At 50.6% G+C, this 15,539-nt stretch overlaps 2 protein-coding genes across 3 annotated transcripts; both read right to left on the bottom strand.

Annotated features, from left to right (window-relative positions):
* Positions 1-1,685: 1,685 nt before the first annotated feature.
* Pfn3 (profilin 3) lies at positions 1,686-2,556 on the bottom strand. Its single transcript, XM_041660272.1, has one exon. The coding sequence runs from the start codon at positions 2,148-2,150 to the stop codon at positions 1,737-1,739; it is 414 nt and encodes a 137-aa protein (XP_041516206.1). The 5' UTR covers positions 2,151-2,556; the 3' UTR covers positions 1,686-1,736.
* A 16-nt stretch (positions 2,557-2,572) lies between these two features.
* F12 (coagulation factor XII) lies at positions 2,573-11,564 on the bottom strand. Of its 2 annotated transcripts, none has more exons than XM_041660270.1 (15): positions 11,473-11,564; positions 11,086-11,143; positions 8,322-8,418; positions 8,061-8,131; positions 7,642-7,752; positions 7,428-7,559; positions 7,211-7,315; positions 6,926-7,091; positions 6,623-6,834; positions 6,297-6,519; positions 6,000-6,136; positions 5,758-5,901; positions 4,571-4,719; positions 4,309-4,485; positions 2,573-2,632 (listed from the first exon to the last, which is right to left on the bottom strand). In XM_041660270.1, exons 1-14 carry the CDS (start codon positions 11,527-11,529, stop codon positions 4,318-4,320), a joined length of 1,830 nt encoding a protein of 609 aa, XP_041516204.1. In that variant the 5' UTR covers positions 11,530-11,564; the 3' UTR covers positions 2,573-2,632; positions 4,309-4,317. The 2 variants fall into 2 exon arrangements, with proteins under 2 accessions (XP_041516204.1, XP_041516205.1); XM_041660271.1 differs by having other exon boundaries at positions 2,575-2,628.
* Positions 11,565-15,539: the final 3,975 nt, after the last annotated feature.

Genomic DNA, 15,539 nt, shown 5'->3' with positions numbered 1-15,539 from the left:
GGCTTTGGATCGGTGGTGATGTGGTTGTTCACTTGTGCTCAGGTGCAAGTCAGAATCACTGGCTGAATTCTCCTCCCTCTCTACCACCTTCTCTCCCATGTCATCTTCCTCACCCTCACCAAGGGCTTCAGCACCACCGCTATGATCCCTTTTTTGAAAACCAGAAAGGAATTAAACTTTCGTTATTTGGGACTACTTTTGCTTTGCATCTGAGCAAAGAGAAGGTCAAGACAGAGGTCGGCAGCACCATCCTCCTTCAAATGCTCACTGGACCAACAGCCTTCAGTCCTGCACACTTAGAGTCTGACTGGCCCTGCCTTCCTGAGCCTCATCCGTAATTAAAGCTCCCACAAGTCCCTCCCTACAGTCTGGAGCCACCCCAGAAGTGAATCTGCACCTCCACACTCTGGTATCCCTGCTTCTGTAAACCCACCCACATCAATCCCACATTCATTCTCCCTAAGATTAGTGCTCCGGAGTGAGTGACCAGCGGAGGCTTGCTGGGGCCAGTGGAAAACGGGGCAGGATGGTAGCTGTGGGCAAGCGAGGTCTGGCCCTGGTCACAGAGGGCAGAGGACAGATCCTCCCTCCACCTCTGTCCTATGCCTTTGGGGAATGAGCCAGGCAGCTCTTAAACAGACCTGAGCGTTACAGTCCTGCCTCTTCCATGCAGGGTCCTGGAGCTCAGGCTTGCAGAGTGGGGGTCAGCGGGGGAGGCTGCCACCCGGTGCCCTGGAGTGAGGCTTGCAGAGTGAGGGTCAGTGGGTGAGGGTACCACATTTCTTCCCTGTAGGCTAAGGCTTTCTATTGGGGGCTTTGGGCCTCAGAAGAAAAGGAAGACTGGCCATGCCCAATGACAATGCTCACACATGTGCCTGCAGTGGACCCACCTCGGAGGTCTCTGTGTGTGGTGGGATGCAGACGCCTGGGGACCCTAGAACTTTTCTGAGAATAGTCAGCTACATCCTGTCACCTAGTCCCCATACTTGTGCCAAGCAGGGGGCAGAAATACAGTTAGCCCTCGTATACCTGGGCTTTACCTCTGCCAATTCTGCCAACTGTTGAGAGAGAAATGTTTAAAGTTCCGTCTTTACTGATCGTACATGGGCCTTTTTAAAACTCAGCATTCCTTACCCAATCAGCACAGTAACTACATGGCTTTTACGTGTATTAGGTATATAAGTCACCTGGAGATCACACACCAGGGGCTATAGGTAGATTCTTTGCAAACACTGTCATTTTATACAAGAGCATCTTAAGATTTGAGTACCCACTGGTATCCTGGGGCCAATCTCCAACATACTGAGGGTCACTCAACGCCATCCTGAAACCCCACAGACCTTGGCTGCTGGTGTGTGCTGGGGAGGGGGGTGGGTGGGAATGACTTCGTTCATTTTTATGCCTACATATGTGGAAAATTCCATGAGAAGATGGTAGTAAAGCCTGAGGTAAAATCTGAGAGCCTGCTACCCCAGTATGCTTTCTCAGCTGTGACTTGTTTAGGGACCTGGGGCAGTACCATAACACCCAGACCAAAGGCATCTACCACAAGAGGAATGGACAGGGCACAGGAGACCTGGAAGCCCACCAGGATTACTTTGTTCTGCAAGGATCTCCCCATAAACTAGTTTCCTTGTTTGCACGTCCTCGCACATTCACCAAGAGGATAAACCCACAACTGTCCGTTCAAGGTTTATTCTGGTCCTCCTACCACCACGGGTGGCCTGGCGGTCCAGCTAGGAGCACTGCTCCCGCAGCCCACCAATCAGGTCGTGCACTGTCTTGTTAAGGATGCCTCCATGCACGCCTCGTCTGCCCATCAGCACCAGGAGTGCCCGCGGCGTGTGGCCCACGCAAATTGCACGCCCGTCCAGCCCCTTGGTGCGTGCATCCAGTACGCCGTCGCCCTCAGCCAGCAGGAAGTCACGGATAACACAGCAGCGGCGGCCTGCCACGCTCAGACCCGTCTGCAGAAAGGTGTGCCGGTCTGGCCCGGTGAGCACACCCACCTCCTGTGGGGAGATGGCCGCCAGCAGACCCCCGGGTCGTGATGCCCACACACAGCGGTTGTCCGAGTGGCCCACGATGGCCACATCGTCGATGCGCTGGTCCCGTAGTACCGCGCTGATGTAGCCCTTCCAGTCACCCATCTCGGCTCAGAGTCCGCCCCCTATTCCTTGCGCTTGCGCTAGAGGAGGTGACCCGCAGGACCGAGAGCTAAGAACACCGGCTCTACTCCGTGAAGTTCGCCGGGCGGGGCTGTGACGTGGGGCAAACGTCACAGAACATCTCTTTAGGTGGAGAATGTGAGGGCGGTGGAGTTGGGAGGGGGGCAGTTCAAAACGGAGCGTGTAGGAGGAAAGGGAAGATGGGTGGGGGGCTGGAGGGGTGGCGTTAAGAGCACTTACTGCTTTTTTGTTGACATACAAGGGCCTTAACTCTGACCTCTCTGGGCAAGCTCACACAGACATACATTAAGATAAAAAAAAAAAAAAAAGGCGGGCACGGTGGTGCGCATATTTAATCCCAGCACTTTAATCCCAGGCTGAGGCAGACGAATCTGTGAGTTCAAAGCCAGGGTGGTCTACAAAGCAAGTTCCAGGACGGCTAGGGCTACACAGAAAAACCCTGTCTTGAAAAAGAAAAAACAAAAACAATTATTATTATTATTATTTTGCCTGAGTGCTAGGATTAAAAGCTTGTGCCACCACCACCTAGTAGGAACTGTTTTTCACACGGAGGACTAGTGTTCAAGTCACAGCACAGAGGTAAAGCAGCTCACTGCTGCCCCCTTCTGCTCTCCTTGCGCACCTGCACTCATAGTCATAGAACCACACAAACACCTAACTAAAAATCTTAAAATTAGCTGATCCCAACACTCAGGAGGCAGAGGCAGGTGATTCTCTGTGAGTTCGAGGCCAGCCTGGTCTACAAAGCCAGTTGTAGGGCAGTCAGGGCTACACAGAGAAACCCTGTCTCAGAAACACACACACAATCTTGAAATTATAACTTTTTAAACTATTAATATAAATGGCTCAGAAGGTAAGGGTGCTTTGCCCTGTGAGCCTGGTGGCCTAAGCATCATCCCTGGAACCCACATAAAGGCAGGAGAGCACAGACTCCACAGAGTTGTCCTGACTACCACACAACACTGTGACACACTCAAACACATTGTACACACACAAACCACAATTTTTTTCTTGCTTTTAAAAGGCCAGACATAGTGGCATACACTTAATCCCAGAACTCAGAAGGCAGAGGCAAATAGATCTCTGTAAGTTCAAGGCTAGCCTACTCTACATAGCAAGTCCCAGGTTAGCCAAGAGCTACATAGTAAGATGCTGTATCCAAAAACGAAAGGGGAAATAGCCCCCATATAAAAGAGATGGGTGTAAGGACTAGGACTGTAGCTCAGTCAGTTGAGTGACGTGGACAGAGTGCCTGCCAATGATGCACCAAGTGTTGGGATGGACCCCCCAGCACCACACAAACCAGGTGAGATGGCGCAGGCCTGCCATCTCAGCACAGGGAAGACGTGTCTCCAGAAATCAACAAATAAATGACATTTTTAAGAGCAAGAAAGGTGCTAGTCTGGACAGCTAGACCTGTCCTGTAAGGGAGCCCTCTAACCACACCTAAAGAGTCATGGTGTCCCCGAAGGCTTATGAATTGCTGGCTCCCACCCCGGCTCTCGTAGCCTCAGACAGCCCTTGCCACCAGCTCACACCACCATGCCAGGCTCAAAGTTCAAAAAATAAAACAAACAAACAAACACCCTTTTTTAAAAGGTGGTGCTGGAATTTAAGCCAGGACATCACACATGCTCAGCTACCACTACCCATATCTCCAGCCCAATCTAGAGCACTCCTAACAATGCTTTTCAGCTTTGACTGTGTGTGGAATCACCTGCAGTTTTCAAACATCTCGCTACTGCCTTCTGCCTAGAGGGTCCAGTTTACTGATCTCAGGTGGGCTTGAACGCTGACTCCAGACTCTCCCCCAGGTGTCAGGCTGAGAACCTGTTACTGTGTAAACAGAATGGGCCACCTCCTTGTACAGGGATTGGCTCAAAGTGAGGCCAAGAAAGCCTGGTGGCCTGGACAAGAGATCTAAAATCTTGCCCAGACAGTGAGGGAAATGGGTGTACCATTTTTCTCTCTTGGCGTTTCAAGAGGGAATTCTGGGGAACATTATCAAAGCACTTTATTGAATTTCTGTGCGCATGCTACCTGGGCACTATCTCCACTGTGTCCATCATACCATAGTCAACCCTCACACTCCAGGGGCACACACGCGGGAAGGACTAACCCTGGTTAGTTAGGAATCTGTATGCTCCTTGATCCAAGCCAGGTAGTAGGCTACGTCTGTGTAGACTCCGGGCTTGTTGCGGTCACCACAGCCGGAGCCCCAGCTGACGACACCTCTCAGGGTGAGCCGTTGCTCTGCAGCCCCTTCTCCACATACCAGAGGACCCCCGGAGTCACCCTGGGTGGGGGACAAGCAAGCTCATCGCTCTTGTTCTGTGGTGGACAGGTAGGGTTAAAGTACCAACCAGGACCCCAGGGCTGACCTGGCAGGCGTCTGTGCCTCCCTCCAGGAAGCCAGCACAAAGCATTCCGGGCAGGATGGCGTCCCCATGCACGTCAGAGTTGGAGCAGCGCTCCTGGGAGATGAAGGGTACCTGCGCCTCCTGCAGGAAATCGGCGTATTCCTCCGCCCCTGCAAATGAGGACCTAAGCTTGCTGCATGGGCCGGGCTACCAGGCAGTTCCACACCTACCCTGACTTGGCTCCCTCACAGCAAGCCTGAGTGGTAGGGACCTGCCGGTAACAATTTCTCAGGCAAGGAAACTGAGGCCCACAGAGAAGCCGAGATTAGAATGAACAGGAAGACACCCCTTACCCTCTCCCACGCAATGTCTCAGAACCTGGCTCCCAAAATAGTTGTCCCCATTGCTCCAGCATGGGGACAAAGTCCTAGTTAAGCCTTTGTAACTTGGAGCCCAGAGAGAAGAGAAAGTTGGATTCTCTCTATAATCCTGAGCTGGGTCACTTTTTTGTCCACATGACATCCGGGAACCTCAATGAAGAAGATGCCTTTTTAAGATTGGCCTTTGGAAATGTCTATGGGGGCATTTTCTTGATTAACGATTGATGTAAGAGAGCCCAGCCTACTATGGGCAATGACACCCCTGAACAAGTGAGTCTGGGTTGTGTAAGAAAGGAAGTCGACCCAGCACTGGGGAGGCAGAGGCAGGAGGATCTCTCTGAGTTCGAGGCCAGCCTGGTCTACAAGAGCTAGTTTCAGGACAGGATCCAAAGCTACAGAGAAATCCTGACTCAAAAAAACAAAACAAACAAACAGCAAACACAAAGCTAAGCAAGATGCTGAGAGCAAGGCCACAAGTCCCTTCCTGCTCTCTACCTCAGTTCCTGCCTCGGGCCCCCTACCCCCTCCATGGTGGACTGCATGCAGCCTTATAAGTAACAAAGTCTTTCCCGCCTATGCTGATTTTGGCCATGGTGTTTATTGTCACAATAGAAAGCAAACGAGGACAAACCCAAAGGGATTTGGGAACCTCGACAGCAAATTCTAGATTCTGGAGAAGTCGTGCTTCAGAGACAAGGGCCCCTGCATGGGTTTTTGTTTTTTTCAAAATTGTCAGGTCAGTGAAACGAGTACCCAGGCTCATCGGAGGCTACGAAAAGTGAGCACTCAGCCAAAAATCTCCAGCCAGCTCCCAAACGCTGTGCTTACCCTCGAACTGGTGACCCCAGCCGGCCACCTCGCAGAGCACTGTCTCCGAGGGTGGGGCCGCGCTGATGGGCAAGCACACGGGCTGGATGTAGGACGACAAGATCGCGCAGCTGTTGTTTTCGGTTTCCTTCAGGCGCAGCAGAGCTACCACAAGAGGGAAGGGTTAGACGGCGACCTGGGGCCCCAACCCTGGGACCCCAACCCTCCCCATTTTTCTCTCTATTCCTGCAGGGTCACCCCACCCAAGTCGTGCTGGTAGGTGATGGGGGAGAAGCCCTCATGAAGGCGGTAGGAGCGCACAGCCAGCGTCTGGCACTGCTCGCAGCTCTGGTTATGGCGATCTTGACCGAGCACCACCGTCAGCTCCTCGGGCGCTGGCCTGCGGTCGGGTGGGAGACAAAGTGCTTAGGCTGGATACAGACATTCTGGGGGCGCCCCTGTTTTCAACCCCCCGGGGGAGCTCGAAAAGTGCGGAGTGAGAGGAGAGTAGGGTGTAGGTACAGTAGAGCGGCTAAGGGGTCCCCGAGGGTGGCGCTTGCCGGTTCTGCAGACAGTGAGCCGCAGTCAGCACCCAGCAGGGGGCGATGAGGCTGCCAGCGCAGAAGCTGTCGCCCCAGTACAGCGCAGCGATGTACGGGTGAGACCCAGGCAGAGCCACTAATCCGCCCACTATGCGGCTGAGCGGGGACAGTCGCTTGAGGAACCGCTGTCCGCAGCCCATTGAGCTGATCCTGGACACATGATTCTGACGCTCAGGCGAGGCTGTGGAAGGAAAGATTAGCTAAGGCCAGGGACACCCTCGGCAGGCTGCCTGGAATAAGCAGGGCCCACATCCTCTGGGCCGGGACCCCCTCCTCTGCCTAACCATCTAGCGCGTGGGACAGAGGTGGCGCCTGGGACGTGGGCTGAGGCTTCTGCAGTGTGGAAGGCTGGGGCACCGGCAGGTCCTGATGCTCAGGGGGAACTCGAGGAGGTGCCTGGGTTGGGGTCTGGCACTGCTCCAGGTCGCAATAGTCCCAGGTCAGCCTGTCGTCCCTCCAGACGTAGCACCATGGGCGCATGTCATTATCCGGATTCCTGCAATCTCAAGAGGGAACACTGTTGTAAGGAGAGCCCCTGAGGGCCCTAAGGGGAAGCAAATTGACCTGCCCAGTCCCTTCCAGCGAACCGGCAGAAGGCATGGTGTCCCAGGCCTAGGCTTAGCTTTTGCTTCGCAGTCATGTTCCGGTAGGTGGCCTCCGAGGCCCACCGCTGACATGGCGCCCCCGATAAAGTGTTTCCAGCCTTGCCCCGGTAGCTGAGTCCCCTGTCCTCGTAGCAAGTCGCCTTACTATCTAGGAAGAGAGGGGACTCCCTGCAATCAGGGGATGGCTCTGTTGGTGCCCTCTGGTTCACTTTTCCATTCTCCCTTATTCACCTCCCCCAAGTCTTTTCCACATAGAGCCCCACTCACCTAAGTCGCAAAAAGGTCCAGTGTAGCCCGCAGGACAATGGCACAGTTGGTGACCCTCCACCTGGAGGCAGCTGCCCCCATTGAGGCACACATTGGTGCTGCAGGCTAGGGGAAGGTGCACACTGTTCCAAACCTGGGCATACCATGCCACCCAGCCTCCTACCAGGGGCTCCTGACTTTCTGCCCTCCTCCCCACAGTCGCTACACACCCACTTACCCTGACTGGCCAGCGGCTTGCAGTGGGCGCCAGGACCCTTGCATTGGCACCTGGCCACACCTGCTGGCCCCGTTCTAAACCATATCTCATTTTCGTGGAAGAACTGGAGAAGCTGAGGCTCAAAGCACTTCTCTGGGGGACAAAAAGAGGACAGTGGGACCATGCAAATTTCTAGGGTTCCAGGGACCTCTCCTGGGCAGGCAGCTCTCCTTACCTCTCTGGCAATGCTTCCCAGTAAGGTGTTCTGGGCAGAGACAGTGGGGGCCATTGGGGGTGTTCACACACGTCCCTCCTTTGTGGCAGGGGTTGTGTTTGCTGCAGTGGTCTGAGAGACAGACAGACACCGGAAGGAAGAACAGGGAGTCTGAGTGACACGTGAAGGGTTCAAGCCCCAGCCTGAACCTGCTTGTCATAGAACCATGGAACCCCAAGTTTCCGGTCCTTAAATTCATCTGTAAAATGGTGGTCTCTTTTCCCAGAATTCTCCCTCTGACCTTTGAAAGGATGCTGTAGGAGAAGGGAAGAGGCTGGACCTAGAATCCCAAGTGTGTGGGGTCTGATGATACCTAGTAGGTGGGTGGGAATAGAGTGAAGGGCAGGAGGCAGCCTTGGGCCATGGGTTGCATGCAGTACCTTTCACCTTCTTGGGCTCCAAGCAGTATCCCCACTGCTGGTCCTGGTCAAAGTTAGGAGTGATGGCACACCTGGGGAAACAAATGAGACTTCTCTGCTTTGCCTGAAGGCTGACTAGTGCACACACACGCTCACACACACACACACACACACACACACACACGTGCACCCTTTTGCCCAAACACAATTCTTAGGCAGATGATAGACAGGCAGAATCCGTTTTCTCTAGGCCCCTCCTCCAACCCCCATGAGAAATTTTACCAGGACCGGCCCGGCCCGCCTTTGTGGATGCATCTGTGGTGCAGACGGCGGTGGTACAGGAAGGGAAAGTGGCAGAGGTTCCCATCAACGGTGAGAACTGTGGGAATAACACACCTCTGAAGCCTACCCTATGCCCAGCTGCCCATGCTGTGCCTCATGGGGCCTGGCTGGAGAGAGGAGAGTCCTCAAAGAGAGCACTCTACATCCAAGACTGCACCCCGCTTAGAGAACAGTCTTCCAGAGTCAAACAGGTGGAATGGCTTTCTGCCTCAAACCCTCACAAGCTCTGTGCCCTCGGGTCAAGTCTGAAACCCAAGAGCTTGTCACAAAGTTGCCACTTAATAAACATTTAGGTCACTTACCGTTTTTTTTGTAGTTTTTTTAAAAAAATTTTATAACTAATATATATATATATATTATGTATACAATATTCTGTGTGTATGCCTGAAGGCCAGAAGAGGTCACCAGACCTCATTACAGATGGTTGTGAGCCACCATGTGGTTGCTGGGAAATGAACTCAGAACCTTGGGAAGAGCAGGCAATGCTCTTAACCGCTGAGCCATCTCTCCAGCCCACTTACCGTTTTTTTGACTCATTAGTAAAATGGCAACAGTAATAGGACTGCCAATCCTCATGGTTCCCGGGCTTTGTGTGTGCAAATCTGCCTGCCTTGTGTAAGAATTTCTTTGTAACCCGTAAACCAATATTTGTGATTCAGGTTGAGGGTATAGATTAGCAGTAGTGTTTGCCTAACATGTGCACGATATCACAAGGAAAAACAAAAACCAAACAAACTACCAAGCCCTTGCAGTCTTCCATGGTCTTAATGAAACTGTATGCATCAGTAAAAATGTGCACACACACCCAGCCGAAACCCAACAAGGCAGCGCTCTGCCCTCTTTCAGCTCTTACCCTGAATATCCTTCCCGACATCCATGTAGCACGATATTTTTCCTCCCTCCCTCCTTTGTTCCCTCCCTTCCTCCCTCCCTCCCTCCCTCCCATTCTCTCTCTCTCTCTCTCTCTTCCCCCCCCCCCTCTCTCCTCTCTCTGTTTTTTGAGACAGGGTTTCTCTGTGTAACAGTCCTGGCTACCCTGGAACTCACTCTGTAGACCAGGCTGGCCTCAAACACACAGAGATCTTCCCACCTCTACCTCCTGAGTGTTGGGATTAGGGGGATTAGGCTTGTGCTGCCACTGCCCAGCAGCTTTTATTTTGTTTTTTGAATGCGCTACCATGCCCAGCCCAGTTTTCTTTTCTTCCTTTCTTTTTTTTAAAGAGCGCTAGGGTTTTAGCTCAGCGGTCAAGCACTTGCCTAGCACCAATCCCCAGAACTTCAAGGAAAAAGAAGGGAAGATGTGCTTCTGCGCATGCTGAAGTGTTATCTAGAGCTCCTGCCACAAGAAGCTGTCTTGGACCTTAGGGAGAAACTGAGTCAGAGATGCCTTGTTCAGGCAGGCGATAACCATGCTATTGGCCAAGAGGTCAGCGCTGAGGGAGCAACAACATGCACACTGAATATGATGCCTTTGAACAAAATCACACATGAAACATGGTTACATGTCAGTAACTGATGAAAATGTCGCAGTCAGAGGTCCACGGGAACCTCATAAAATTTGAGAATCTGCTATAGAGAATATAATTAATTAGAAAAAATAACTGTGTTGGAGGGAGGAAAGGGAAAGGGGAAATAGGATTGTAATCTCAAAAAGAAGAGCTATCTACTTTGGAGGATGAGTGACAGTGGCAGTGCTGGGACCACTGAGCCCAGCGCCTAGGACACAGTCAACAAACATTTGCTCCAAGTCTGTTTTTAGTGGCGTTGAGCAACAAGGCAACAAAAGACAAGGATCCTGGACCTTTAGGGCAGGGGACCACTGCTGGGTCAGGTTGAAAGGGGCAGCAGCTGTTTGGCTTAGTATGAGGTTGGGAGGAAGGTTAGAGGCTCACACTGTGTTGGGCCTCACTGTGAGGCATCATGCCGCAAGCCTCAGCTTGGCTTCACCAGATGTAGCTCACCAGGGTAGGGTTCATCACCTAAGTGGAGTGTTCTAAGAGTTAGGAACTTCTTATCATTTTGTGCTGTGGCTCAAACCCAGGGCTGTGTACTTGTCGGGCAAGTGCTCTACGGGTGAGCTACAGCCCTAGGCTAAGTCAGAGCTGAGGCTTTAGAGGCATTTTCCTGCCTTTGGGTGACCGCTTTACCAGGATCAGCGACTCCTTTCTCCTTAGCAGTAACCCTGAGGGACTCACTATTACCTGTCTAGTTTTACAGACAGGGAACGCGAAGCCCACACAGGAAATTCACAAGTGAGAAAGGGAGGGTTTGCAGGCAACCAGGGTGTTTGTGACCTTAGGCGAGTCTGAAGCCCTGATCTGGCTCCCATTACCACGGAGGGTCTGAGCTCCATCAGTGATGACTGACATCTTCCAGAGGTGTTGTAAGGAAAAGGGGGGAATACGGGGACACTAAGGAAGACTGGTGAGCGTCCAGGTGTGATGGCACCCATAGCAAACCGCCCCACGCCACCGCCACCAAGCACCTGCCAGGCTCTAAGAGAGGCATCCAGTACAGACCAAGCCCTGCCCTCTGAGCATACAGCTTGCTATGGATCTGTACGCCCTACTCAGGTCTGCAGGTCTTCTGAACAGCTCTACTCAGGATCCCTCCTCTGCCAGAGGCCTGAGGCTGCATAGACCACACAGGCTAAAGCACACTCAACCCCGGCAGTGTAGATTAGGAAGAAGAGCACATCACTTACCCACAGTGGGCTCGTCAAGGCCGTGCTTGAATTCCTTAGGTCCTTTCCATGGTGGGGCCTACAGAGGACAGCAGGCAGGAGCATCAGAATTTCCTCGATCCTATGCTAGGCCCCAACCTCCTTCCACCTCCCCAAAGTACAGGATTTCCTCACAAGACTTGACCCTCCTCCCTCTTCCCATTGTCTCCCCTACAAATGTAGCCTGTGTTGTCATATCCCCCAGTGTGGGCTGCTCTCTCCTTTGTCTGGGCCTGCTGGGCTGGCCGTGCCTTTCCCCCACACACGTCTCCCAGTCACCTGAACTAGCAGGTGATAGGCAGAGGCCAGAGCTGGGACAAGGACCCCTCGGTACCATCCTGGTCCAATCCTAGCGTCCACAGCCCTCACCGAAAGTGTCAAATCCAGGCTCATCAGCAGGGACCCCAGGAGCCACAGAGCCCTCATGTTGTCGTCGATGGTCCCACTGCCTGCCCAGGAGGGCAGATCAATAGGTCTGGGCAAAGTTCACTGAAGCATGAAAGGTCAAACTCCCTCCTGGGTCCGAGGGGCACAGGCTTTACGGAAAGCCTGGCAGAACCATGACGTGGCATCCTAGCAACTGGGGAGCTGGCTGAGGAGAAGGCTCCTACGGCACAGTCTTACAGTCTATCAGAAAGCATGCTGTTTTCTTCTGCTGTATTACCACACGCTGAGCACCCTAAAACAATGTCCCCCTAAAACCATATTCACGGCTGCACAAACCCACAGGTAAACATTTGGTGTTCAGGGTTAGAGTTACCCAGACTGTCAAAAAACTGAAGTTCAGGCTGAGTTCCCACTCTGAAGGGGCATCCCCTCCCAAGTCCCTTCAGAAATCACCTCCATGTAGCCGCAGGACAGATGTCCTCACTTCTTTCTTGGCCGTCAACTACAGGCTACATGTGACTCCTACATTTCTGGTCACCTGCTTCCTTTAAAGCCAGCATCGGGACTGGAAGAATGGTTCAGCAGTTAAGGGCACTTGCTGCTCTCCCAAAGGATCCAGGTTCTAGTCCCACACCTACATGACAACTCAGAACTCTCTGGAACTCCAAGTCCAGGAGCTCTGACTGCCTCTGTGGGCATCAGGCATGCATGCAGGTAAAACATTATATAAGATAAATAAATTAATTTAAAAAAATAACAAAATAGAATCAGTATCAGAGGGGGAGGGGAAGTGGGGGAGGGGGCGATGTGTGGGAGGAGGGGGAGAGAAATGGGAAACGGGGAGGAGGCAGAAAAAAATTTTTTTCACAACTAAAAAAATAAACAAAAAAACCCAAAAAAATTAAAATAAATAAATAAACAGAAAAAAAAAAAGAATCAGTATCAGAGAATGCCCCTGTGTTGAATTGCTTCACACTTTGTGCCTGCTTTGCCAGGAAGATTCTGGTCCTTTTTCACGGCTTATCTGATTAGGCCAGGCCATCAAGGATACTCTTACAGAGCCAGGCATGGCGGTACATGCTTTTAGTCCCAGGAAGCAGAGCCAGGTGGGTCTTGGTAAGTTTGAGGCCAGCCTGGTGTGTATAGTGAGTTCCAAGATAGTAGGGCTATGTAGACAGACGCTGTCTCAAAAGAAATACACACATACATGCACACACGCATGCACACACACATACACACACATGCACACACACATGCACACACATGCACACACACGCACACATACATGCACACACGCATGCACACACGCACGCACACATGCTATCATGATGTCAACCAATAGGACTCTTAATTACATTTGCAAATTCTTTCCTTCTAAGACGCTATGTTTCTCAGGTTGGTCTTCCATCTGTGATCCTCCTGCTACAGTCTCCCCAATATGTGCCACAATGTCCGACGACATTGGCAAAATCCTCTTATGGTCTCCACGTTATTTTGGATTAGGGCAGATTATTTTTTGGTTTTTTCGAGACAGGGTTTCTCTGTAGCTTTGGTGCCCATCCCGGAACTAGCTCTTGTAGACCAGGCTGGCCTCGAACTCACAGAGATCCACCTGCCTCTGCCTCCCAAGTGCTGGGATTAAAGGTGTGTGTTACCACCGCCCGGCAGGGCAGATTTTTTTTTTAAATATTTATTTATTTATTATGTATACAGTATACAATATTCTGTCTGTGTGTATGTCTGCAGACCAGAAGAGGGCAGCAGACCTCATTACAAATGGTTATGAGCCACCATGTGGTTGCCGGGAATTGAACTCATGACCTTTGGAAGAGCAGGCAATGCTCTTAACCACTGAGCCATCTCTCCAGCCCCCCAGGGCAAATTTTTTAAACACTTTTTAAAAAAGATTTATTAAAGCCGGGCAGTGGTGGCGCACGCCTTTAATCCCAACACTTGGGAGGCAGAGGTAGGCGGATCTCTGTGAGTTCGAGGCCAGCCTGGTCTACAAGAGCTAGTTCCAGGACAGGAACCAAAAAAGCTATGGAGAAACCCTGTCTCAAAAAAATCCAAGAAAAAAAAAGATTTATTAATTTATTGATTTAAAGTGTTCTTTCTGTATGTCTGTCTGCAGGCCAGAAGAGGGCACCAGGTCTCATTATGGATGGTTGTGGGCCACCATATGGTTGCTGGGAATTGAAAACTCAGGACCTCTGGAAAAGCACTGAGTGCCCTAAACTATTAAGCCATCTCTCCAGCCCCTAGGGTGAATTTTTGTATGATAATTCCTGTTCTGTCCCGAAAATAAGGTTTATAAAAGATAGGCTTAAAAAGCACTGTTATTTAATAAGGTATCAGAGCTGCACCTCCTTGCTCTCATATGCAAGAATGTATCTTCTACTAGCAGCCCAACTTTGTAATGTAAGAATCACCCAGGTGATAATGGTTTTTAAGACATGAAGGGGTCCTGGGGAACAGCTGAGGCTTGCAAACACGTAGCAGGACCAGAGGTCCTAAAGAGAGCCCAGTTGCAGTGGTGGGTAGACCTTTGTGGTTTTGGAAACACTAGTGCCCTGTAATAGTCACAGAAGCACCTGCCATGATGAAATGGAGCAGGCTGAGATCTAAAAGGCAGGTTATGTATATACTGCCAAGGGTGGGGCTAAAGAGGTGATCCAAGCCGCCTGAGAACACCAAAAGGATTGTGAATGAGTTCCCAGAAATTGGGCTTTGGATGGTTTGCAGTGTTGGAGCTTGATTTTGCCTTATGCAGAGCTTGCCCTGTTTTCTCCCTCGTGAAGTTAAAAAAAAACAAAAAACAAGTCCATTATTTTTGATATTGCAGGAACACATAGTTGAGAGATTTTAAACTTTAAGAGGAAATTTTTAGAGTTTTACAGAAAATTGGGAAAACTACAAAATTTTTAAGGAATAGTTAAATTTTAAGGCCATTGGACATTTTAAATTTATAAAATGTTTTACATTATTGATATTTGAACTTTAAAATAAATAAAAGGCTAGAAATTAAGGTCATATCTATGAGCACCAAATACTAAACACCCAAAATGGGGACGTTTCTGTCTTACGATGCAGCAAGATACCAACCTACACAGTCTGGCAAAGAGCTTGGAGCAGCTTCTCAACCTGAGCCTCAACCCTTTGCAGTTGAAGGACATTTTTACAGGGGTAGCCCAGGACCACTTGCATGTTGAATGTTTGCTTTGAGATCCATAACAATGGCAAAATTGCAGTTGTGAAAAAGCAACGGGAATGATTTTGTTATTGGGGGGGTCACCACAACATGGGGGCCACCACAACATGGGGACCATACTGAAGGGCTGAAGCACCTGGAAAGCTGATAACCACTGGCTTAGAGAATGTCTCTCCTTACCTAAGGTCTGTTTATGTTAAGAATTTATGTCTGAGCCGGGCGGTGGTGGCGCACGCCTTTAATCCCAGCACTCGGGTGGCAGAGGTAGGTGAATCTCTGTGAGTTCGAGGCCAGCTACAAGAGCTAGTTCCAGGACAACCTCTAAAGCTACAGAGAAACCCTGCCTTGAAAAACCAAAAAAAAAAAAAAAAAAAGAATTTATGTCTGGCCTCTTTGTCTTTGCTAACTTTGTTAAGCTTAAGCTATTTTAATAAACTGAGTCATAAAAGAAACTGTTATATCTGGGAAGTGGTGGTGCACACCTTTAATCCCAGCACTCGGGAGGCAGAGGCAGGTGGATCTCTGTGAGTTTGAGGCCAGTCTGGTCTACAAGAGCTAGTTCCAGGACAGGATCCAAAGCTACAGAGAAAGACTGTCTCAAAAAACCAAAAAAAGAAAAGAAAAGAAACTGTTATATTCTGTAGTAGCATGTATTTTCCCATATACTTTTGACCATTTCCATGTTTCTTTTGACAATTGTTCATTTATTCGCAGACTAGACGGCTTGTTCACTGGTGGAGGGTCTCTGCAGCTCTTTATGTATCTTGGATAGTAATTCCCTCTCTGATATGCAGTTGGCAACATTTGGTGACTGTCTCTTCACTCTGGGGATTGTTTCCTT

Source organism: Microtus oregoni, unplaced genomic scaffold (assembly GCF_018167655.1).
Source record: "Microtus oregoni isolate MIOR12 unplaced genomic scaffold, Mior012 000011F_ref0000422, whole genome shotgun sequence".
NCBI lineage: Eukaryota > Metazoa > Chordata > Mammalia > Rodentia > Cricetidae > Microtus > Microtus oregoni.
This window is presented reverse-complemented; position numbering and strand designations above follow the sequence as displayed.

Coding starts and splice junctions, on each gene's coding strand:
- Pfn3 (XM_041660272.1), bottom strand. CDS start 2,150: ATGGGTGACTGGAAGGGCTACATCAGCGCGGTACTACGGGACCAGCGC.
- F12 (XM_041660270.1), bottom strand. CDS start 11,529: ATGAGGGCTCTGTGGCTCCTGGGGTCCCTGCTGATGAGCCTGGATTTG. Junction 8,132..8,321: donor GGCGGGCCGGGCCGGTCCTG/GTAAAATTTCTC, acceptor TTGTTTCCCCAG/GTGTGCCATCACTCCTAACT. Junction 6,137..6,296: donor GCTCACTGTCTGCAGAACCG/GCAAGCGCCACC, acceptor ACCCGACCGCAG/GCCAGCGCCCGAGGAGCTGA.